Source organism: Patagioenas fasciata, chromosome 11 (assembly GCF_037038585.1).
Source record: "Patagioenas fasciata isolate bPatFas1 chromosome 11, bPatFas1.hap1, whole genome shotgun sequence".
NCBI classification, from domain to species: Eukaryota; Metazoa; Chordata; class Aves; order Columbiformes; family Columbidae; genus Patagioenas; species Patagioenas fasciata.
In genome coordinates this window covers 10,848,185-10,874,146 of record NC_092530.1, presented here as the reverse complement: position 1 = coordinate 10,874,146, position 25,962 = coordinate 10,848,185, and the positions used below count along the sequence as shown (strand labels likewise).

The 25,962-nt window shown below is 41.7% G+C and overlaps 2 protein-coding genes across 12 annotated transcripts in view; one reads left to right on the top strand and one right to left on the bottom strand.

Annotated features, from left to right (window-relative positions):
* Positions 1-3,062: 3,062 nt before the first annotated feature.
* XIAP (X-linked inhibitor of apoptosis) lies at positions 3,063-22,562 on the bottom strand. 3 transcript variants are annotated; one of them, XM_065846564.2, is made up of 8 exons: positions 22,464-22,559; positions 20,176-20,301; positions 11,566-12,457; positions 9,910-10,009; positions 7,563-7,641; positions 6,882-6,915; positions 5,811-6,035; positions 3,063-4,589 (listed from the first exon to the last, which is right to left on the bottom strand). In XM_065846564.2, the coding sequence occupies exons 3-8, from the start codon at positions 12,422-12,424 to the stop codon at positions 4,396-4,398; spliced, it is 1,491 nt and encodes a 496-aa protein (XP_065702636.1). In that variant the 5' UTR covers positions 12,425-12,457; positions 20,176-20,301; positions 22,464-22,559; the 3' UTR covers positions 3,063-4,395. The 3 variants fall into 3 exon arrangements, with proteins under 3 accessions (XP_065702636.1, XP_065702635.1, XP_071669534.1); XM_065846563.2 differs by lacking the exon at positions 20,176-20,301 and having other exon boundaries at positions 22,464-22,562; XM_071813433.1 differs by lacking the exon at positions 5,811-6,035.
* A 2,996-nt stretch (positions 22,563-25,558) lies between these two features.
* The window catches only part of THOC2 (THO complex subunit 2), a 47,839-nt gene continuing 47,435 nt past the window's right edge, over positions 25,559-25,962 (top strand). For all 9 annotated transcript variants that reach the window (XM_065846834.2, XM_071813439.1, XM_071813438.1 and 6 more), the window contains exon 1: positions 25,559-25,711. In XM_065846834.2, the coding sequence (XP_065702906.1) occupies positions 25,650-25,711 (62 nt within the window). In that variant the 5' untranslated portion in view covers positions 25,559-25,649. The remainder of the gene's footprint in view (positions 25,712-25,962) is intronic.

The following is a 25,962-nucleotide window of genomic DNA, read 5'->3' as shown; positions in this document are numbered from 1 at the left end:
GCTCTCTCCCGTATTTACAGGCAAACACCAGGTTTGGATGATGGCAGTTGATTGGCCTTTTCCCCACAAACTACCAAGGCCAGAACTTAGAAGGTTAAAGTGGAACTATATGCAATGGGGGCGCGGCTGTTACTTACATGACAGATGAAGTCAGGGAACAGATTACTCTTTCAGGTAACAAGCTTGCACAGTTTTCTGGGGCTGACCTACCATATTCCCAAGATCCTACATATATCCCTAATGTGGTTTCCTTTGGTTTAGATTTCATCATCAACCAGCTCCAAGGTTTCTTTCATACGGAGCTTCCTGAAGTCCCCTCTCCTTGCAGTCGTGTCTGGGCTCAGGGCCGTTCTTGCTGCCTTGGCTCTGGCACAGCGGGAGGTTGAGGTAAAGCAAAGTGCCATCTTGTCATTAGCTGTGACTTAGACTTTCTGTAAGCAGCACAGCGTATAATGAGTAGCAAGGAATACAACAGTTTATGGCATCTTGGTGGTTTGCACAGGTGTTCAAAACCGTTAAGATAAAAATACTTCTTTTAGACTGTAACTTCCTTCAGCATGATGCTAGAGGTCCTGCAAAGCCCCAGTGCCAGCAGCTGTGACCAAGCTGTTTCTTCCATGGCCGAGGGCACTCCTGGGACACTCGCCACAGGGGCCAAGGACAGCAACTCCCAGCCCTGCTGCCCCGGGGCACCTCAGTTCTCTGAACCCTGTTCCAGTGGTGAGCCCAGCGGGAGTGGAGCTGCCAACCTGCAACATGGGTCTTCCATACAGAAACTTGCAATTGCCCATCAAGCCTTCAGGAAGTAACTTTTAACAAAGTTGTAAAGGGGTTAAATGGTAACGCAGAGATAGGAGTCGAATTAATGTTACTTTTGGTACGTTCTATTTTGCAAAACATCAAAAGAGACGTTTGAAGCAACAGAGATTTTTCTGGTGACTCGTACCCTCCCAGCAGAGCTCCCGTATGGACTCGGTAACACCCCGGGCTGGCCGAGCAGGGCTGGGGGTGAAGCCCGCCTGGTAACACCCCGGGCTGGCCGAGCAGGGCTGGGGGTGAAGCCCGCCTGGTAACACCCCGAGCTGGCCGAGCAGGGCTGGGGGTGAAGCCCGCCTGGTAACACCCCGGGCTGGCCGAGCAGGGCTGGGGGTGAAGCGAGGCCGAGACTCCGCAGCCCCACTCTGTTAAACAAGAGCTAAAAGGAGACAACCATGGCCTGATGCGCACACTTGAAGAGCTTGTAGGCAGGAGATTAACTATTTGGCTTAAGTGATGACTCGCCATACCGTGCAAAACTAAGCAATGCCAGAGAAACTATGTCAAGAGTTTTACATCAAGATCTAACTTTGTGAGATCACGAGGACAGAACATAAATAAACTTAAATGTGTTCCGTCTTGGTAATTTCTGCAAGTTATATTAACTCATTCCCCAAAATTTGCAGGTGACCACGTGTTTCTACTAAACTTGGCACTTCAGCAATTATTGTAATCATTCTCCTAGCTGTTTTCCCAGTGGGACTCTGCACACGGTTTTTCATTTCTCGATAGTACACGCTATTTTTCAATCTAAGAGCAAAGCCCTAATTCAAATATCTCTCCGATACATTTCCAGCAATTCTAACTTATCAAGCGTTTTATCTCAGCCATCACCAATAGCTGTCCAGGCTATAAAACTGTAAAATAATAATTATCCAAAGGCAACCAAATAGTTTTCACCTGCCTTGAAATATTATGTACTCACAATACATTTAATACTTCCCCTCCCATTTTCCTTGAGATTTTGTTGATCCAGGCCTTTAATATACCAAAAAATCAAAGTAATCGGGAAAAAAAACTTCTTCCTAATTTAAGCTGCCAGAATTTGATTACTATGCTAATTATTTTTTCACATGTGCTCTGAATAGAACCCTGATTAAACCTACAGAGCCATTAGTTTGTCATCTCACTACCAGGATTTTAATCACAGAATCGACTGGGTTGGAAAAGGCCTCAGAGATCATCCAGTCCAACTCTTGGTCCACTCCAGTCCATTGACCAGATCATGGTACTAAGTGCCATGGCCAATCTCAGTTTAAAAACCTCCAGGGCCGGTGAGTCCAGCACCTCCCTGGGCAGCCATTCCAATGCTGACCACTCTCTCTGCAAAGAATTGCCTTCTAATATCCAGCCCAAATTTCCCCGGGCAGAGTTGAAGCCCATGCCCCCTTGTCCTATTGCTGACTGCCTGGGAGAAGAGCCCAATCCCCACCTGGCTAGAACTGCCCTTCAGGCCCTCTAATGTTCCTAAGTAGCTATAACAGCAATTCAAATTTTAGTTATGTCTTTTATAACATCTATCAAAACATTCCAATAAGGGACATAGTACACCTTTTAAAAGTTAACAAGCTTTAACACGAAGCATGTTGCTATTTGCTTGCAGATCGCTTGGGCAAGGCAATTTGCTCCCCGGTTCGGTTTAGAGGGGATGACTTGTGATGACTTCTGGCTTTTCTCGGACAGTTTACGTGCTCTACTCCCAGCCAACACCCATCTCCTGCCTAGAGCTGTGACAAGAAGGAATCCTGAGGACGATCCGGTCGCTCTGCCTCCCAGAGGCAGCAGCCCAGGGCAAACACCGGCCCCTGCCCCTTAACTGCCCCGGAAAAGGCACAGAAACGCGAGTCAGAACCAGGCGGGCGGGATCGCCGGGCTGGGTCCGCGCTGAAACACCCGTGTGCCTGACTTACATGAAATGTTAAACTCTTCAAAGGCACAAAAAGGCAAAATAAAACCTTTCCGTGCTGAATTATTCATGGATTTCTGGTCATCATGTATCCCTAAGTATCAAATCCTAATTTATTATTAAAAAAATAGAGTTATCCTATTTTAATTGTATAAATTAAAGTTCATTAGTTATAAAAAACAATAGATGTTATTTCCTCTCCAATTAAAATATATTTGTTATCCTTAATAACACTCAGGTTAAATTAGTAACAGTCAGGTTACGAAACCAACAAAGCAATAGAATGCAGCCTTCTGTCAGGATCTTTTTGGTTTTTGCACATGAGAAACAAATATACTGATCAGGAACAACTGGGTTGCACTTTATTTTAACTATTCGTAACATTACACCGGCACATAATCACAGCACATATTTAAAAAAATAGAAAAAGTAGACATTAAACTTTGATCATGTGAAAAACTATATTCTGTATATTCTAAATATATTAGTGTGTAAGACTTAAAGATACAAATATATACACAGAACACATGAGTATCTCCACAACAGAAGGAAGTTACATAATGAGAGCGATTGTCAAGCAGCTGTACTTGAGCACAAAGCTGTGATACCTTTTGGAGAACTGAGGAACAGTCTGGTAATAAATATTTCATTAACTATTTTAAGGTGACTCTCACTAGAACGGTTATCAACTCTTCAATTTAAATGTTGCAAACTGACACGAACAAAAATGAAGTGTTTCTAACATTACTGGTGGATTGCTAAAGAAGCATTTTCATGGAGACAGAGTTCAATGTTTTTATGAAAAACTAGTTGAACAAAAGCACCTCAAAGCTTTAGCAGACAAGTGACTTGGGATAATGCTAAATATTCAAAATAAACATAGAAGAACAAAAAGTCAACCAATGAACAGCTTTTTGTGCTGGGAGGGAATTTTAGATCGAGGCCACTCCTTTCATGAAGGGCACGAGGGATATCAAATCTCCTTAGTTTCTATTCTCTTTCAAGAGAATGTACATTTTATTTACAGAGGCATTTCTGCGAAAACCAATCTACTGAAACCAATTTATACATCTAAATGGAAAAAAGGGGGAGACAGGAATCCTACATCAAACCAGACAAACTTCATCACAGCAGCGACGCGCGTAAGGTGAAATCTTCCAGCAGCAGCTTTCTGTGCAGTCTCTGAATTGTCACAGCCAAAGTTGCAGAAAGGAACATTTTCAATCTTACACAACATTTTTGAGAAGATAAAATCTCAGATATAATATACCTGTATAAAATATTTTTTTAATTCACTTATTTACAATTTTTATATAGGGCCGACTCTTTGTACAGCTGTATTTGCATAAACGTCAGTCATACAGAGTCCTAGCAAAGCGAAGCAAAGGAATGATCACATAAATAAAGCTTTGCATTACCCAGGCTTTCCCGCATCAAGTCTAGAAATTGAAGTTACAGAATATAAATATTTGCCTTTCAGTATTGGCTTTTACATACAAAAAAAATCACTTAAGAAAAATAATTTAACATGTTAAAATGTATTTAGAGATTGATAGCAGAAAAATCTAAATACTGCCATATGATTACGTCCTGGAATTAACTCAGTTTTTTCCATTACATTACATATATTTAAAGCAATAAAGCAGGAAACATTTGCATCCACAGTGTATTCACTAATACATAAAAATCTCCTGCCTTTTCATAATATTTGTACGACACAGAGGACATTCATTAACTGCTTCAGCACATTCCTTACAGGCAACTAGGTGACCACAGGGAATGAGGACAACTGATATGTTCTTAGCCATACAGATTTTACAAAGCTTTTCTTCCTGCAAGCGTCTTAACTTCTCTTCAGTACTGAGATCTAAGGAAAATAAACACACAATGTAAGTTAACATACGTAATACCACTGAACTTTTTTTCTTTACACACAAAGACAAGGTTTTCTTCATATGATTTAAAGATCACACCTTTAAAAGGCAAAAAAAATTACAAGAGACAGGAAACCAAGCTACAGCATGGAATCCTCTCCCCCTCCTTCCCCCTCTCATTACAGCTCCCAGGAAAACGCCAGAAGGGAATCCAGCTCTCTGTATTTGCAAGAGCTTGAAATACCTATAGAATTTAGGATATGCATATCTCAATCAGGAACCGTTCTTTTCATAGACTTCCCATTGACAACTCCCAAAACTTGGGCAGAAGGTGCAAGAAAGGCTCGTTGATACTGGTTAAATAATTTGGAGGGTTTTTTCTTTCAGAGACTTTCCCCAATTAAAAGAATGAGGATGTGATTTCCTTCCCTGCCCGTGCTTCAAAAGCTTTATCAGTCGTGATACAGAAAGAATCAGTTTTGCATTGTACACGAGCTCTTTGTTATTCTAGTTGCCCCATTTGAAAATGCAAACTTCCAACGCCTTGTCCGCCACTCGGGAGCGCTCTGCACAGCCAGCCACAAAAATCACGCCTGTCTTCATCGCAAGTTCTTTTCGCCCGTAACGTCAGTTTAAAATCTCATTAGGAAGAGTGGGCTGGTACATTTTCTGTCTGTCACGCCAACCAGATGGCCTCTTCCCTCCCTATGAATTCACCCGTATGCTTCTCTTAAGCAAAGTGTCCCGAGTGAGAAATGTTGGGTTTGGTCTGTCTGCAGAATGCACAATGGCTCTGAGCAGAACGTGCATGTCCCAGCACAGCTGGAACAGCTGGAAACAAACACCATCTACAAGTACACTTGCTCTTATTGGCCAAGAAGCAAAGTGCTTTTGTCCCATGCAAAATTTTATACTGAAAAATAAGGAATCCACTCCTAAGATTTTTCATTTTGATTATATGGAATATTTGACAGCACGTTGCTGTGTCCACGTCATTTTGCCACCAGTCCTGACATCTATAGTGAACCCTGCTTTTAATTTTAAAAGCCATTGTCACAATAATTTTGACTTTAAGTAGCATGTATAACCTTTCCCAGAAGCACACTAGACTATTATTTCAATACTATACACTTTTGAGGTACAAATACTACTTATTTTACAGAAAACAATAAGATATATTTCATAGACTAAAGAGCTGAAATGAAAGTACACACAGAGGTTTCGTAATTGAACAAGCTCATTTTCCTCAACTGGGATTTCATTTGGTTGTTCTTCCCTTGTGTTTTCTTTCTGAGCACTTAAGTCTGCTACCAGCTCCCCAACAGATGTGTGACTTTCTCCAGACATCTGCAATTTCTTTTCCATGGTGCTCCTAATCTCAGACAAACTGAAACCCATGTCTATGGCACTTTGTACCAAAGGATTCTGTAGGAGATAATCTAAAACAAAAAAAAAGTCAAAAACAATAAAACACTTCAACAAGGATGCATCTGATTGTTGGACAGTATTCACTATAGTACTCTAAGACACCCTTGCAAATATCTAGGCAAAGGAACTGTATTTCTAATTTGAGAATTTTGCTAGTTGTAAAAACTTCCAGTTATTTATAACGTTACTGGTTTCTAACAAGATTGTTCAAAGAGCAAACATATTAACCTTTCACTCTCATAAATAAGATTTCTAAAATAGGTTTTGTGTTACCACTCTTACTAGCAACAAGTATCATCCCCTGGAATGAAGCTGCTTGACTGTGTTCCTTCTACCCTTGGCTTTCTATTGCTCAGTATTTGTGAAAAACAGTGCAGGAACACACAACACTGGAACATATGACGAGCTGTTCAGCTTGCTCAGCATCCTGTTCCTTGCTATTGGACAGACCAGTTCCTCCTGCCTCCTTAAAAGCACCAGTGATTGTTTCATTTTGGTATTCTGTAACATTCATCCCACAGCACTACTGATGCTTGATGCATACTTAAGAGCTATAAAGACAAGACTGCATCCTATATGTACTTCTTCCACGGTTTACAATCTTTACCATATTTATCCAACCATGATTAGATTCTCCCTAAGAGAAATAAAATTCCTTCCACAGTTGACTAGAAGCAATGAAGCAATGCAAGAGTATCAGCCAACAATTTGCCTGTCACGTTTTATTTTAAAAATGTGCTAAAGTTATTGTTAAAATTAACCATTTCCTTTACTATACATGCAAATACAGAAATTCCAAGCTGGGGAGGTGTGCGGTGTGGTGTGTTTGGGTCTGTTTTTCTCTCCTGAACAGATACCTTTAGGAAGTATTGTCCCTTCAGCAGCTTCTGTCTAAAAGTGAAATACAAATAGACAAAATTACCATTTTGCAGAAGATAAAAGGAAACTTGTACAGTTACAAGACAGAAAATAACCATTTGATCTCAGTTATTTTATTGACTGAAACTATTAAATCTGCTCGGAACAGCTGCAAAGGGAGCAGCTTGTTATGTCTTTCATATTGTTTTAAATTTTCATTTCAACCCATCCTTGCTATGATCATATGTGCACAATTCTTAGTCAATTCAAGAATTCTAAAATAACATTGGGTTTATTTTTTAGTGACTACATATGTGTTTAACAACACTCTACCAACAAGAAAAATTATCTACTACACTTGAATAAGGGAATTATTGATCATAAACCTTAGGTTCCCAGGCTATAAAACAACAGCGCTTGTTCAATATCAAGCAGACAACATACACAAGGTTCCCTACACCCGAAATCCAGAACCCAGCTGTGGAGAACTGCGATAACTATAAACCCTACATGACAGAACCACAATGTACTTCAATGTTGTTCACTTTCTGCCAATTAAAGAAGAAGCAGGAGGACTAACGATGTGCAGATAATTAGAAGAGTAACTTCATATGAAAATTATATTAAGATTGTTTTCTATTTTAACAAAATTATGTCTGATTAATAAGCAAGATACTTACTGTTGAATCCCCATATCCATCTCTTAAGTGAACATTATTTATAAATTCTAGCCCCTTTTCTTTTATCAGAAATCTGCACCTATAAACGAAAATATTTAGTTATAATAAAGCTGCATAAGCAGGAAACAAATATTGATTACATAACTTTCAAAACCTTTGCTACATTGCTGACATCACATAGAATGCTTGTTTTGAAATTTCTCAATGTTTAGTCAATGTCAGTAACATCATTTAAACATTTCTAAAGACACCACAATCACTTCAGCAGTACTTATCTGTCACACTGGCACAGAGTGTCAGGGGTTGGAAGGGCCCTGGAAAGCTCATCCAGTGCAATCCCCCCATGGAGCAGGAACACCCAGCTGAGGTTCCACAGGAAGGTGTCCAGGCGGGTTTGAATGTCTGCAGAGAAGGAGACTCCACAACCTCCCTGGGCAGCCTGGGCCAGGCTCTGGCACCCTCACCGGGAAGAAGTTTCTTCTCATATTTAAGTGGAACCTCCTGTGTTCCAGTTTGCACCCATTGCCCCTTGTCCTATCACTGGTTGTCACTGAGAAGAGCCTGGCTCCATCCTCCTGACACTCCCCCTTTCCATATTGATCCCCATGAATGAGGTCACCCCTCAGTCTCCTCCAGCTCCAGAGCCCCAGCTCCCTCAGCCTTTCCTCACACAGGAGATGCTCCACTCCCTTTTTATGGCATTTTTGGTGAAATGGAAAGCCAAAGAGTCGTTTGCCATGACAGCTGATGCCACAGATTTATAAAAGTAAAGACTCCAGTGAAAAACAAACATCATGTTAAAATGGTGGTTCTTTTAGTCTTTTGCAATCCAAGAAAAGCAGCCACTGGCCAGCCAGGTGCCCTGCATGCTTGCTTTATTTTCCAAGCAGTCGCAGCCACTGGGCTGAGCCCTCCCTACCCGCAGACCTGCGGAATGCAAGCTCTCTCTCTTCAGCAGCTGCTTCACCCTCAGCAGCCCACGGAGACAGACTGCACGCTGTGCAGGGAGCCCCCGTGCAAACACGCTCCGTGTACCACAGTTAATGGCCTGAGAGAAAACCGTCAGATCTGACATCATTTAAGCAACCTAAACCAAAACTCAAACTCATATAAGGAGTGAAACAGAGCAAGAATATGCATTTTAACCACTCACCACACCAAGCCGAAAACTTGGAATGGCACCTCTCTAGTGGCAGAAGCTAACAATTAAAAGCTGCCTGTACCATTGCTGAAACAATGCACAAATACTAACTGCCAGCAGGCTTTCCACCACAGAAGACAAATTTGGCAGCTAACACATAAAATACATTGATTGTAATCAATGTTATACAAGTAATTAGGTCTTTGTACTTGAACAGCTTTTATTCATCTGTAAGAAAAAGTGAGTCATATACTTTCCCTCCTTTCCTCAAGACAGATTTTAGAGAAAACTGGCAGTCTTTCTAAAAACTGCTTCTGGGTCTGGAATCCTCAACCCTTTAAAGTTATGCACGAGTATGTTTTGAATTCAATACCACTACTGACTCTTCATGATTGTTTGCACAAACAGGTTTGTTGTGGCAGAAGTTCAGTCACTTTGTATCCCAACAGAAGTTACAAACTTTGACATGTATGAGGCTATTAAAATAACAATTAGAATGTAGTGCTTGGAGAAGGAAAAAAAAGAAAAATATTGGATACACATTCACAGAACTTCACAGGTCTGCTATCCAAGACAGCAGTTAAGTCCAAGTCTCTTCATCCCTTTAATAATTCCTACAAACACGCCGGCATGCAAACAACACTGACTTAAAAATAAAGTTAGTGAGAAGGCACAATTTCAGGCCCACCTTTGGGACTGATCACCTGCCGTGAGTTCAGTGTGCCCTCAGCCTCCTGGGATTTAGCTTTCTTTCCCACCCCCTGCAGACCTCCCTCCTGCCTCTCCCACAAGACATTAGGTTCATCTCCCCTTTTGAGGCCTCCGATATAACATTAAAGCATATGTTGATGATTATACATAACAATAGCAGGACTACAGAAGGTAGAACAGGTGGAACAACAGAAATAAGGATCCCATGCAAAAATTCCTTAAAATTTTTTTTTACTTATTGAAAAGGAAAAACAAACCATGGAAGATAACTAATATTCCTGTGGTGCCCACATGGCAAAAACGAAGAAGGAAGAAATGGAAGAGGGCAACTAAAGAAAAAAAATGAAGTTATTTTCATCAATCTAAACTATCTTCAGCCGTAGTTAACCTTTTGAAACCTTTATTAGTATGCTCTGTCATTAAAATGTAACATACTGTAAAAAAAAAAAACCAAACCTTAGACATGCAATAATAAACCAGTAAAAAATACCTTACCCAGGATACCATTTGGCATGTTGATCCCATGGGTCTTCATTTTCCTTCCATTCTTGCAATCCTCCACCACAGTGGAAACACACAACATGATCACCATTGCCTGAGGAAGCCCACGAAAATTAAGTTACATACTTCTAGTAGGCATAACAATAAGTTTTCAACTGAAGCGTTAAGAAAAATTTTAGTTACAATTGGTAATCAATAAAAATGAACTCAATTTTCAAGGAGGACACAATACATATGGTTTGAAACAGATGTTTTGGAGAGTCATAAGCTTAAAAAAATACAAAATATGAGTCACGTGAAACATCCTGAATTTTACTTTAGGAAGTAATTATACAGATAAAAAGCAAAAGCTAAGAATCATCTATTCTCGAATAGCTCAATCCACTGGTAAACAAACCGTGCAGCAGCGTGCCACAAAGCGCCCGGTGTTCCTGTGCCTCAGTGCCCCATTTCAGCACCCAGATCAACAGGCTCTGTGCAGCAGCACAGCTGCGCGCTCTGTTCCAGCACTACGCCTCCTGTAATCAAAGATGTGCCAGAAACTGCTTAGATATTGTGTTTATTGAAACGAGAGGAGCTATGGATAGTTTTTTCCTACAGACTTAAATCATTCTCAGGCCACGGGAAAGAGTTCTCACAGAAATCGCTTGAACAGCCACTGGGTCCAATATGTTGGTGCCCATTTAGTGCAGCCCCACAGCACAGGTCTCCCGTGGCTGTGAGAAGCTGGGGACTTGTAGGACTCCAAGAAGAAATCAATAAAAACAGTGCTACTGGGTACAAATACTGCTTGTTAGAGAAGTTTCTTTTCCCTAGGTCGCCCACTCGTGCATCACCCGTATAATGACATATCAAAGGTTTTATTTATGGCCACAAGTAAAACAAATGGAATTGGTTCTTCCAAGAGGTACTGGGAGAGAAACCAATTAACATAAGAGCAAGAAGTTATCCTGGATAATCCCCTTTTCTTTGTGACCGAGGAAGAGCAACACTGTGCACTCGTACCACATCTCTCAGTGAAGGAACTTCCAAGAGCTTTAATGGCACTGTGCAAGTCAATCGACTTGGGAAACCAATATGCAAAGATGTTGGAGTCTTATCCAAATCAAACTCTACATGTCTAAGTGTAAAGGCTCTTCCACTGCAGTCACTGTCATCATAAAGCTTTGACAGCAGGTAAAAGTATTTGCTGTTCAGCTGTCTTAGTGCTATGACAGTGCAAACACACATTATCTAAATATAATGGCACACAACCTGGGCTGTCTTGTTTGTGGGCTCCAGTACGGGCTGCAACCCACTCCTTAGACCCAAGGCAGACAGATGGAGGACAGTACTTCATTTGAAGAACACTAATTTCAATAATTGTCATTATGAAAGATGTATTATGAGGGCTTCAGCAAGCAAGGAAAACGTGTTTTGCTGTTTTACTGCTAAAAATGAACTTGACCCACTTTATACTTTGCTATTAAAAATACTTGATATAATGTAGATCAGTTTACACAAGAACTATGAAAAGTAGTTTACACTATCAAGAAATTATGGCAAATCATTCCACATTAGAATAAAAAAATGCCTATTTCTCTTAACTAAACAGTTATTCATATAAAATTTATCTGTAAAATATACTTGTCATTTTAAGGTCTGACTTACCTATGCTATAGAACCCAGCTTCAGCAAGCTGCTCCTTGTCAACAGGATATACCCAAGTTAAAAACGTTTGTAAACGTCTTCCATAATTTGCCATAGATGGATTCCTTGGATGCTCTCCGCTGTTCAGACCACTCCTCCCTTCTTCACATGGAAGATTTCCAACATCCCGGCCCAGGACAAAAAAGCATTTGGGAAAATGTCTCTTGTGTTCTGACCAAGCTCTGTCGCTGGGTTCCCACTGTTTCAATTTTCCACCACAACAAAAACAGGCCACTTGATCACCAACACCTGTATAATAGAATCCAGCATTAGCCAATTCCTTTGGAGTCAACTGCCCATTGAGGGGCCAGCTGTGAAAAGACTTCAGTCTGGTTTCTTCACTGCACATGGCAGGGTTTTTAGGATACAGAGTATCTGACATATCCACAACCTGCCTAGTCCTCAGAAGGTAATCTGCCTCCACATCACATGAGTCATCCAGCGCATGTGGGAGGCCCGAATTGCTGGAACCATTTTCAGTTCTGTGCTGGCAGTCCTGGGCGAGAGGATGTATGTTATTCTCCAGAAAAGTAGATTCGGTAAGAAATTTGCAATTTGGGGAAAGCTTCCTGTGCCTCTCGACCGCAGAATCCCCAGGCGCCCATCCCTCGACAGTTGTATGGCAACTGAAGCACTTCACTTTGTCACCTTCTCCAGCGTAAACAAAGCCAGCTCGTGCCAGCGCCGATGCCGAAACCGGACAGCCACGTGGAAATTCTGCAAAAGTCCCCAGTCGGCAGTGCTCCTGTTCCCATTCCTGGTCAGAGTCAGCGTATGAACTGGCACACGCTTCTGACTTATCCGGGCCATTACACGTCATCTCTTCATATGTAGAGGTCTCCTTTTGGACTTCCTAAACAAAGAATAAATGTCTTCACAGACAGAAGAAATCAAACGCACATGCAAGCCTGGAAACTGGTTAAATTAAACTAGCCATCCTTTATGTCTTAAAATAATTGCTCTTCCTCTTTCATCTTGCGCCCCCACCATGCAGAGGCAAACACCAGGACATTAAAAACAAAATTAAAGAAAAAAAAAAGTCCATAAAGAAAGGCAGGAAGGTCATGAAGTATCACAGGCCAATAAGAATTTACCTGGAGAACACACAGGTTTATGCATTTACATCTTTAAAAGCACTTTTCAACAAACAAACACTGCAAGAATGAAATCAACAAAATGTTTAACAAAAGCTCTGGGCAAAACCCTGCCAAAAGGCTTCCAAACATGAAATATGAAGTTACTGAATTTAAAACACTGATCTAAGCCAGAGCACATTTGCAAGAATTTACAGCCCAGTTCTGAAACACAACTATCTTTATTTTTCCCTGTAATAGCGCTACGACCAGCAATCCCGTTACAGTTGAGCATCAATTGGTAAAACCATCAAAAATAAACAAGCCTTCGGACTTCCACTGTAAAGACACACGGCAGTTTTCACTTTAGCAGAATATCTCGTGAAATAAACTCTCAGACGTTTCACTGGGGTATCTCACCAAAGAGCTGTGCTCTGCTTTTTGGCTCAGAGTGCGGGACCCCAGCCCTGGCGCTCGTGCCCACGGCGCTGCTCCCCGCTCCACCACAGGCCCCCGTGCCTCTGCCTCTGCGCAGCTCACCCGGCCACGTTCCAAGCCCTGCCTACACCTTCCCAGGGCGAGCACCGACCGCTGCCTGGCCCGAGCCCTCCTGCGCCGCAGCCCTCGGACAAGTCCCTTCTTTCACAACGATAAAAGAAAAACTTGGTCCTGGGCAAGAACCACAAATGGACATGGGCATCGCCTTGACCCCAAGATGGATGAAGTCAGAGCACATTAAATTCATCTCTCGTCCTGACAAGTGCAGTGATATTGACTTAGAAAGTCTTGGGTAAAGCACAGGCTACTGCTGATACACATCTCAAACTTATTCCTTTATTAACTGGTAAATTAAACTATTATAAGAATGCCCAAAGGGGCTTCTCGGAACAAAGCAATAATAATTCAGTAATTAGCAAGAAGAAATGCATGTAAGGAAGAACAGAATATGTATTTATTTGAACAAGTGTCCTCCTCCATTTTCTATGCGAATCCTGAAATGTATCTATTTCCAGTCCTCACCTCCATAAAGCGGGCCATCAAGCAAAAATTTAGCTTCTTCAATAGCTGCATTAATATTGATTATACTTTCTGTAAGATCCATGCAGACGTTACAGTTACAATAATTCCTTATATAATACCAGATTTAGCTTGAAGGGGAAGGACAAAAACTGTGGGAGGGGAAAATTAAAATGACTGCACATTGCAGGATAGCTGCATCCTTTGCCCGGAACACATAGATAATTAACCTACATGAAGGCTGAGAACACAAGACGTTAGAGACTCAGCTCGCTCGCCCCACGTAATCACAAGTACAAGACCACTTCTGAGCACCGGCTTCAATTCCTTCTCTAAGGCAGCTCATGACTAATGTAACGACACTAGAAATTACACTGTCTTCTGGTTTAGCTTAGCAAATTAAAAAAAATAGCTTCTGAATAAATTACATTGACTGACCTACAAATCTGACCTATATTCTTGTTTTGACTTTGAAGAGGGAAAAAAAGTAAAGCAATCAGTAATTGCATGTAGTAATAAGAAAGCTGTCACAATACATATTTTTAATATGTGTGTGTATTGAAAACAGTTTTCACAGCAAAAGTTTAAAAGCACATGTTTATTTCCTTTTAAGATGTTATTTTAAATCCTTTAAGAGTCTTTCTGTAAAGATCTCAAGTCACCCTGTGGGTCTATCATCACTACCACACGGCATTCATAAAATAATTTGTATTACTCAAATATCATTAGCTGCAAACTAATTTTCTTATCCACACGCCTAGAAAACTTTCTACAAGGCGGCAAACAAAACCTAACCTCACATCTTTTAGAGAGTCCTTTTCAAAACACATATTGGAAAACCAGAGCAAATGCATATACTTTTAATGTATGAATATTTTACTTACATAGAAGGGAGTTCAGAAACAGTGGAAAAATAACTCATCCTATTAAGTGTTTACATATTAACATTATTTCTTATTACATTTGTTTTAAAACCAGAGTAGAGCTGCTACATCCCCTTTTGATCTGTTGCATACAAAGTAACTGTGGCACATTGGAGTGGATCTGCTCAGGCACTCTGTGACTCCCCCTCCCTGTCCTTAGTGAAACCGGGGGTACGGACAGACCAAGGGTCAAGTCTGACACATCTCCAGAATTTACTGCCGACAAACATCACCCTTGGTTTGTGTTTTTTGTGTTCCTTGTGCCATATGCGGTGACCACATCCTACAATGATGACTACGACACATGAAGTTAAAAAAAATGGTAAGAGACACTTCTTGTAAACTATCTAGAGGTTCTAAGCACCACTTAACTGCTCCATTATCAGAACTCATCTTAAAGTCTGCCATTTTAAAAAGACAAGTCTGATGCAGCACTATCTTATGCATAAAGAATTAAAAATTGACTAATACATGCCAGGTGCATGTATGACACTTCATTATAACATGAATGCACTGGTTACAGCAAGTCATTTTTCATAAGCTAAAGAAGATATTTTAGCAAAATTACAATATTTGTTCATATTGCTTAAGTAAGGCCCAGATGCTCCAGTGCCCTCTGACAGGGATGATCCTCAAATCACACTAAATGCTGTGTGAGCAAGCCTGGGTCTTCAGTACTTTTTTTAGTAAATAAGTTGAAAATTCCAAAACCTTTTATTTATTGCAATTTCTAAATATCTACTTTTCACATAATTTCATTCCAAAGATCCCACTTCTTTCAAAGCAGGCTTCATTTTCAGAGTGCCAATAAACATATAATGTTTAACTGTGCATTTCTCCTCTGCTCCCAAAATAACTTCTCACCTTTAAAAATATAGGCTACAGAACTCAGTATCAAGTAGGTGGTTACGTCTCACATATGACAGACTTTCCTAACGGAAATAACAGCATGAGTTTTAAACTGTTACTGAAATCACTTTGTACTGGTTTTACTCCATTTACTCTGCTGATCCTTTTGGTGTTTCCTGGAAAGATGTTTGTGTGTTTTAATGACACCAGCGAACTGAGAAGGAAACGCTGAGCAAAGACACAAAGGAAGGAAGAGGATCAAGGACTAAACTGAAATACTAGAAATCAGGATGGAGATTATATTTGATTAACTGAGACGTTCTTTTTCAGTTTTATTGATTACTTTTAATCAACTGTGAATGCTAGGCAAAAAATACACAGAACTACCCAAAATTCAGTACCTGTACCACCCTCAACTGCAATGGGAATCACAGTGCTACAAACACTCCAGTACTGCTTCTGTTAACACAGTGAATTAAAAAAAAAATATGCCCTCAACATGGCCATAATCACAATACTTGCTACATTGGATTCTCTGGAGGTAAGCAATGATCTCGATCTTCACAATGACAAGAGTGTGAAAAGCACATACCAAGAGAGCAGCAAGTACTGAGGTCTGATCACCATACATCAGTTCTTTAATATGAAGTAACTGTTTCCAATTACATCAACCACACTATTTATGACAGCCCCTCTAAACACAGTTGGTTTACATTTCAGTATAATTTTATTTAAGAGAAAAAGACGTTAATAAATTTATTAAGCATTGAGGCAAACTCTTTGCCTGTGTAAATACTGCTTTAAATACAGCATCAGTACTATTTAAATGCAATATCAATTATTTCTATTTCAAACAACTGTCAAAAACAACTGTTCAAAGTGTGAAATTAGAACTAGCTTTGGAATAGTATTTCTACACAGGTATTTTAACAGCTGCCTCACTCCAGTTAGTTGGAGTAATGACTGGAAACAATAACCTGCACCACAACAGCTCTCAAACATTCCCTGCAGAAGAAAAATAACTGAAGATAAGTTTTTGAATGGATTATGGCAAAGAAACATATATTAATAAAAAGTAGCCAACTAAGACAGGTGCACAAGCCTTTACAATACGTGCCAGCACCAAACTTGAGTTCAGACAATATACTTTATGTACATGGAAGTTAATTAAGCCTTTCTGCATAGATTTAATTAACTACATATGAATTAAAAGTAGAAGGTCCAGAAATGTTAGAATTTATCTTGACTTATAATACCTGGGATATTTTTTTAACTATTACTGAAACATTAAATATCTTGTTATACATGAGGTGAGTAAACACAGACTATTTTAGCCTGAAAGACTTCTAGAAGCTGAGCCACATTTAATCCTGCTTTTAAACATCTGAAGGTATTTGTCACAAGACACCTCCCACTTTCAAGTTAAAACACCAATTTATATAGTCTATTGAGTAAGTTTCAGAAGAAAAAATAAAGAATTTATAGCAAAAACATTAATGTATACAAAATGCAAAATTGTACTGTGGTTTTTCAAGCCAGACATATTCAATTCAGATCTTAAAATATTAACAAGTATGATTTGATGCAAAAATACATCATCATTGCATTACCTAGATCTGAAATGCTTCAAAGGAAAAGTACTGAACCTGTTTTTCTATTCCAAGTATATTTTATTAGACATGATTATTTCCATCCTTAATCCTAAAACAGATTGGCATTATAAGGAGTTATTTTTAATCCGGCCACATGACAAGCCTGGCAGTGACCACCAAGTCAGAAAGAGCCTTGCACAGCCTCATGTTCCTGACCAAGGGTACAGAAACACAGGGCTTCTGCTGCTTGCCGTGCTGACTATGAGAGGGATGTTAGTGTTTATTGTTGACTGCATTTGAAATGTGAGAGCAGTGCACCAATGAAGTATCAAACAGAACATACTGTACCAGCTGACACACAGATTATGCACATGTCACTTTGCTGAATTTCACTCTGTGCCTGCTCAGCTGCAATTAGATCAAGCAAGAGGCATGCTGCGAGCTGCAAGTGTAAAGATTAAAAACACAAGAAACGTAAGATTTATCTGAACGGTGTTTACAAATTCTAGCATGCATCCATCCAAGCATCAACGGCCATTTAAAAACAATTCCGCTAAGAAGTTTGGGTTGTTTTTTTCTTATTTTATAAAGAGTGTATGTATCTGCACAATGCCTTTTGATTCAGTGCCAAGGCTTACCTAAATCTATCAGCTCAGCTTCATTTGTCTGCTTTTCAAACAGGTCCTACTTAGCCTCCCATCAGGGTTTATCATCATAAGAAGTCAGTCAGCTGCTCAAGGTTATAGTAGGCTACTAGAGCCTCCTAATTCTCCACGCCAGTCACGAAGACTTTTACACACTCTCCACCTTAAAAATAAATATGGCCAGGCTAATAGAAACATATCATTTTGAGAACTGTTTTCATGAAGAAGCCATATAGTTACAGAATAGAGCAATAAACAGAACTCATGGCAGTGCTCTCAGTAGGTAAGAGTGGGACAAATGTGCATCTGCTGAGGGCAGAGAAAGAAAATAAATTGGTTTTGTGAACTTGCAAGGTAAATGTCTTCAGAAGAACTTTAGCTGTATGTATGTGAAGGAAGAAGTAAAAACCAGATGCTATAGAAAAAAGTGACACACTGTAGCCTAAGTAGCTGGTCCTACAGAGATGTCAAAAATCAAACAGACATAATCCATTAGAGCCATTAATGAATGTATAAATGAGTGTTATCCAAAGTGACCAATGAAGAGGAAGGACTAAACGTCTGGACAAAGCTATTTTAGCTCTACCACACCTTGCTAAGTGTTGAGTACAAAGCAAAGCGTGAAAGAGATGTTGGCATTTTTAATTTGGACACAGGAAAACCTATATAAAGCAAAGGTTTAGTTCTGACAGCTGCTGCCACTGAAATTAATTGCCTACACATGACAGTACCTAAAAATAAGTTGTGGGGAGGAATGAACACAAAACAAACAACCCCCTCCCCCCCAACCCAACCAACCAACCACAACAAACAACCCCAAAACCAACATAGAAAAACCCCTCCCAAACCCCAAACCTGACATGTATTAAGAGACTGAAAGAAAGACCAAAGGTAAGAGAGCAGGAGAGCCAACACCAAGAGCACAAGACCTCAAGTAACTCCCTACCAAAACAAAACTATAAGAAAGGAAGGAGCAATCCTGATGGTCTCAAAGTCCTCTGGCAGTTCCAAAAAGATGAACATTTTATTCATGGCATAAGCAGGAATATAATGAAATATTTGTCATGAAAGGCACTGTACTCCTGCAAATCATATAGAAGTCTGTGTATGATTCAGCTATCAATTTTTATTTACAAGGTCACTGGAATTATACCATTTAAGCTTATTGACATTCTGTACGTAACCTTTCAGGCAAATCAGAGTGAAAGAATAATTTTTATTTTTCTGGCTTTTTTGCTCCCCAGCACTTTAGAGTATCAGCCTGTTAGTTTTTCCATATCCCCCAACGATAGCTCCATTCCATATGGAGGGGAAAAAATCTATTTTCCAAAAGATTCTTAATTTTTAGAATATATGCGTAGGTTTTTGGTGTACAATTCAAGTGATATAAAAATCTATGTTTTATGTAATTTTTATGTTTCAACTTCAGAACATTAACTGTTGTATTATTAACAAGATTTAGCTTCAAGTTCTTCCTCAAGCAATTGAGACCAAACTTTTTCCTCTAATAGCTTGGAAGTTGTATTTAATACAATCTGAAGCATATTTCCATCCAAGAAAGTCTACCAGCATGTTTTTGGTGCTATGCAAGATATGCAGTTCCTACCCTCCTAAAACTGGAAATGACATGCTGCTTTTATCCACAATTGAGTAGATGAGTTAAATAAAACTTTAAATCTGTGGTCATAAAGTGTATCACTATAGAAACATAACCCCTAGAAGATGAGTTACTGCTTTTTCGATCAAGAAACAAAAATTCACCCAGCAAATGGGAGTACGTTAGATAGAATAGCAAATAATAAATAAAGCCTAGCAAAATCTGCAGTGCCCTGGGATGCATCCTTTCCTGAGTTTGAGCTGTGCTTCAGATTTTAGTGTTACAACCTTTAATAAATCATTTAAACTTATAACGGACGAAAAAGTTGGAAAAAGAGGGCATCTTTCATCAAGGAGACAGAATGGTATGGAAGTGTAACACACACAACTCAATCTTGTAAACCTGGAATCTCTCTTAAACTATCCTCATATTTCAAGTTTCTCAGGAAATTGGGATGAGTTGGGGACTAATTCTAATTAAAGTACCAAAAGTTAAGTATGAAAGTTACACCAATTGAAAACACTCTGGTTGCATTTCTATTTAATAAGAAACTCTCTGAAACACAGAAGGGGAAGGACAATAAACTGCAAGGTAAGTGCATCTTCACTTATATTTTCTGTGATAGGAGTGACATTCAATTCCAGTTTGCAGCATGCCTTCAATCTTAACATACTTGAAAATTTCACACACAGCTACGTTTTTTTTTTACATTCAAAAACCTTATTATTTCTGGAGCCTGACTTTCAATTGCTTTGCTCAGACTATTTTGGATTACAACTCTGAAACACCACATGCTATGAAAAAGAAAAAGCAGCAAAGGACTGTACACTGTTAACTCCTGAAACAAACAAACAAACAAATGCAAAAGGTACTTACAATAGTTTTTCCCCCAAGAAATTAGTATACAATCAGACCAAGTTTAGTAATAGATTAAGCAAAGCAGATAGTGGTTTCATCTCTGTTTTCGACCAATCTTTAGAACAAATTTCAATATTTGCATTCCTGTTGGCAGAAAAAACAAAGGTTAAAAATTTTCCTCTTCACATAACTTTCAGCATAGTTTATGAAGGCACAACTCCAAAACTATGATTAAAATAAAAAAAAATTCTATCCTTTGGCCAAGAAATCCAAACTAAAATCTGTTCTAAAGTTGAAAGAGTCTGGGGTCAAGGAAAATCTGAAATTCAGATGTTTGACTGAAACTAGCACGGTACATAAATTGGAGAGACTCCAGAAGATCCAAAGAGAGCAAAACAAATACTTGGAATTAAAACTAGAGGGTGGCAAAAATGAGAAAGACTGTAACAGCAGACAGAATAAGATCCAACAATCCAGCCTCCTCTCTCCTAGGAAATTCTGCATCTGATTATAATTTAGGTTTTGTACAAGTCTCCAGCTCCCTGCAGTTGTCTCACCCACCCCAGGAGGCCAGCAACAGGTGTAACAACACCATCACAGTCACACAGAGGCCTGAAATGAAATTCATCTTCACACTTCAAAAACTGAGAGATGAACACACATTTTCTCACTGTTCTGATAATAAATGCAAGCCTGCCTTCTATCAGTGGGCGCAGTCAAAAAAACCCACAGCCAAACAACAACTCTCATCAGAATTCTTTCACTTGCTGGTTACAAAGGGCAAGGTCACAGGAGGTACAGAACAATTATTAACTTGTTCCTTTGCCCTTCTTGGCCAATGCTGTAGGTGCCAAGTTTTCTTTTAAAAGAGGTAGTTGGGTGTTCTTTAAAAGGCCTTAAAGAGAACTGCAAGGCAATCAAGTAGGTAGCAAGATGAAGCACCTAGGAAAACAAAAAATATGCAAATAAAAGCTTAATCAACAAATCATAGGAAAAATTGCTTTCTTAGAGACAGTATGTCGTTGTTGTTTTCTCTGTTATGCAGTGATTTATCTCACAATAAACAAATGGTAGATTAAGCTAATGCATATCAAACTGCTCTTTGTTAAGGTATTAGATTTTAAAAAGTATTTGACAAAAAAGTGCTTCCCCTGGTTAGTCACTTTTCCTTCCATATCAGTCTATCCTAAGACCTTGTAGTTTCTAATTGTTCATTTAAGAAACAAAATCTCCTCACTTATCTACATGAAGTCCTAAAATTGCAAAGTCAGAATGTTGCAATGAAAGCATAATGAAAGCAGTTCTGCAGAAATATCTAAAACCAGTTTCAAGAACATATTTATACCTTCTAGCAGATACAGATTCATAGGAATTTAAAACGACAGAAATTACCAAGGTTGAAAATAGTTCTCACACCCATTTGTAGGGCCTCTATCAGGAAGAGAGGAGAATCAGAGAGAGCAGCACAGAGACAGAAACACACTAACTGGTAAAGAGAACTAGATCGGCATAGACACCCGGGCACTGTGCAGAACAGCCTGAGGTCTGATCACAGCTGACAAAATAGGATCTGAGTGAACTCCTTCCTGCAGAATTCTTAATAACTACTTAAATCTTATCATAGAAAACCTGAACGAAACTACATTTTTAGTAACAAGAAGTAGAAAAGACATTCTAGAATGGGATAAGTCTATTAAAAAAAAAAAATCGGCAAGGGGAAACACTATTCAAACATGCCAAAAGAACTGGAGACGAGCACAAAAAATGCATACTAGCATACCAATTTTTTCTTTTATTTACGCAAAGAGAATACAACACTCGGTGTTCAATCCAGAGTGCCGGGGTTGCGGATCTCGCCGTGGGCAGCCGGGCCCAGCCCGCACCGCACCGCCGCCCGGTGCTCGGCTCAGCCCAGCCCAGCCCAGCCCGGCCCGGCCCGCACCGCACCGCACCCCCGTCCGGGGCTCAGCCCGGCCCGGCTCGGCCCGGCCCGGCCCGCATCGCACACCCGCCCGGGGCTCAGCCCGGCCCGTTCCCATGGCAACGCCCCCTCCGGCCGCCGAGCGCCTCCCGGGACAGGCCTGCGGCAGCGGCGCCACCGCCAGCCCCCGGGACCCCGGCACCGGCTGCGTGAGGGGCGGGAGGACTCCGGGCAGCGCGGAGGGACCGAGCCCCCTGCCCGGCGCGGGGAGCCCAGCCGAGCTGCCAGGAGCAGCGGGAGTCGCCAGAGCGGGCAGCCGGGAAGCGCATCCCGCCCACCGCCCCGCGGTACCGACAGCCACAGACGCTTCCGCCTCACAACTCACCGCTCTGCCACCGCGTTCCTCTCCTGCCGGCACCGGTCGCCGGAACCGCGCCGCAGCGCACGCCGAGGAAATGGCGGCCCCGGGCAGCCGCTCCGGCCCCGCCGCGGACCGGCGGCAACAAGGCAGCAGCGCCCCCCGGCGGGCTGGGGCGGGCCACGGCAGGCCGGCTCCCCGCGGCGGAGAGCGGCACCTAGCGGCCACAGTCGGGAAGCGCAGAGCGACTGCGCCAGCCGCCGGGCCCCGGGCATCAGCGGCTTCAGCTCCGGCTTCAGCTCCGGCTTCAGCTCCTGCTGCAGCTCCGGCCCTCAGCTCCTGCTGCTGCTGCTGCTCCGGCCCTCAGTGCCGCAGGCCCCACCGTGGCCCGCAGACTCCCTCTCCTCCCTCAGCATCTCGAGCAGCCTCTTCATTTCACGCCGTCTTCTCCAGAGCACACTAATCCCAGCGCGCCCCTTGCTCTCACGTCTTGTAATGAGCAATTACAAGGACACATCCCAGAGGAAGGGGCAGGAGCGCAAACCACAATCGCACGCTGCAGAGCTGCTCGGATATCAGCGTGTGCTGCCTGCTTCTCCCAGCGCTCAGTGGCAGCTGCCACAGAGCTGCTACACCAGAGCCTTCGTATGCATGGCATGCCTGCAGGCTAATTATGGGCTGAGCTAAGTGCAATAAGTCAAACAACATTTTCTGTAGGATGTATGTAATCAAAGAGGTGTAAGGATACAGGCCCATCCTGAAGAATATCCATAGACAAACAAGTGAGTGATGAGCTGTGAGTTCAGAATACCTTTATTATGTGAGGAACAGCCTATTCCTCCTATTAGGAATAGCTTTACACGTTGTACTCTGCTTTTCTGCATTAGTGGGCTCAGGTAATGCTGCAAGACTCTAAATTGCATTGCCAGGGATACCATTGCTACACAGCTTACAAAATATGCAAAATACTTTTGTTGATATAAAATATTAAAATATAATGCTTTTTCCATATTTTCACACTTTACATGTTATTATCTTGAGATTCCAATAAATTGACCTTGATGTGGCACATGCTAGCTGTATGTACTGGAAGATTAAATGTTTCTTAATTAATTTATTAGTCTTTCATTGTGTTTTTATTATTCAGAGAAGGCAAACGGGAATCATCCATGTAATGGTTTCAGCACAGGCTGGGAGCAAAGCCCCTTAGAATAGCTCATCTCCATCCTTGACCTGAAGACTTCCACACCAACAGGGTTTGGAAGTAGAACCTAAATCTATGGTTGGCTCTTGCCAGTGTTGGAAAGCAGGTAAGAAAGCCAAACAACAACCAACTTCTGCTGAAACAACTCTGCCTTCTGTGAGCTGAAAACAAGCAAACTTTTCCCAAACAGCGTGTTTCTCCACATCCGCTGATCTTACTTAAATCTGGTACATTTTATAGCTCAGGATGATGAAGTGATACTTGAGTTTAGCTATGACAGAAATCCAAAAGTTGTAACATCTTTTTGACAATTACTATTTGAGAAAGTTTCTCCTTTCAGTTGCCTAGCTGATTAGAAACAGCTGGTACTAGATAAACTTTAGGATTCTTACTTGCCTAAACAACATTTACCAAATGGAAATAATATGGGAAATGTGGAAGGATGTTTTCTTTATAAGCTTTTTCTTCTGTGTGGGCATTTAGGAAATGTTCCCAGAAAAAGAACAGGAACAATTGCCAAACAATGACGGATTTTTTAAAAAGTCAGGAATTTAGAGCAATTAATTCTTTCACGCACATGATATAAAAGCCAAGTAATAGAGGACGTATTATTCCAAACAGTCATTCTTTAATGTCTACATAAGAAAAGTGCTCAGTTGTTTACCCCTCAGAGCGAATAATGTGCTTTGTCACATGAATTCATGGAATGGGCTAATTTAGAGGAAACGAGCTGTTGGATGTTTTATTTCTTGGGCTTTTGTACATTTCCAGCTCTCCTAATTGGTGTCTGTAGTATTTATTTAGAAAACCAAAAACAAATACATTTTTGTAAGATTAAATTAACACTAATTATTTTCTAACTACATATTTGCTGGATAATATACTACACCCTTGAAACCCTTGTATTTATTTGCCATTAGGCTAAATATCTTCCTACTGTTATCCAGCTGTTACCATAGTGCCCAACACAGGCATTTTCTTTAATGTAGTTGGGACAAAACATTCAAATTGCTTCTTTATTCAGGCAGAAAGCACAGCAGGTGACTTAAGACTGCAGTCATCATCATTTTTCCTCTTTCAAAATTTTATTCTATCCCAACATTTACAAAGGTAAATGTCAACCTCTGAAAGTAACAGAAGGAAACAAAAAGCTGTCCTAGCTTTTAACAAGGGTCTCTGACTCATAGGAATCTTAGGATGCCCGTGACATTTTTTTCTAGCACACAAAAGCCTCATGAAAAGATGAACAATAGACTATAAAGGCTGTTCTGTAGAACTAAAATATATATCTTACTTTTTAACCTAGGAATTCCTCACAATTCAGCTAACACCAGGTAGTACTAAGCAAGATGTTCAGCACGTAAGCAAGGATATCAGGAAGATGGAGCCAGGCTCTTCTTGCTGACAACCAACGGTAGGACAAGGGGCAATGGGTGCAAACTGGAACACACAAGGTTCCATTTAAATATGAGAAGAAACTTCTTCATGGTGAGGGTGCCAGAACCTGGCCCAGGCTGCCCAGGGAGGCTGTGGAGTCTCCTTCTCTGCAGACATTCAAACCCGCCTGGACACCTTCCTGTGGAACCTCAGCTGGGTGTTCCTGCTCCACGGGGAGATTGCACTGGATGAGCTTGCCAGGTCCCTTCCAACCCCTGACATTCTGGGATTCTGTGACTGCGGGCGGCTTGAGAGCACCACTCGGCTGTAGGGGGGCGAGGGCGAGGCCCAGCAGGGGCCGGCGCCGCCAAGGGGTTCCGGGGCCTCCTCGGTACCTCAGGAGCTGCCATGGCTGCAGGGACGCCCGCCCAGGGACACCCGCTTAGGGGCGATCGCTGCGGGGGCTGCCGCGCGCAGGAGGGCGGGGCGGCCGCGCAGGCGCGTTGGAACGGCGCGCGCCGTCTCCCAGGGTACGGCGCGTTCGCGTCCCGTCGTTCCTCGCGGGCCGTACCGTCCCCTCTGACCCGGGCCCGTTGCTCCTCCATCCGGGCTCTCGGCGCCACACGGGGAAGATGGCGGCGCTGCTCCCTGCCGAGTGGATAAAGAACTGGGAGAAAGGGGGCAAGAGCGAGTTGTGAGTGCGGGGTGTCGCGGCGGGGAGGCGATGGGGTGCTGCGGGCCGCCGGCCTGCGGGAGGGAGGGGGTGCTTAGGCCTCGCCGGCCGAGGGCGGCTGGTGGGGGGGCGGCGGAGAGGTGGGAGCGGGTGGGGAGGACGTCGCTCGGAGCTGCGTCCTTGCTGCTGGGGCTCAGGGACGGAACCCCGGCCGAGTGGAGCGTCTAGGCCGCCTGCCTATCCGGTGCGGCCTCCTTTGTTGGTCGCGAACG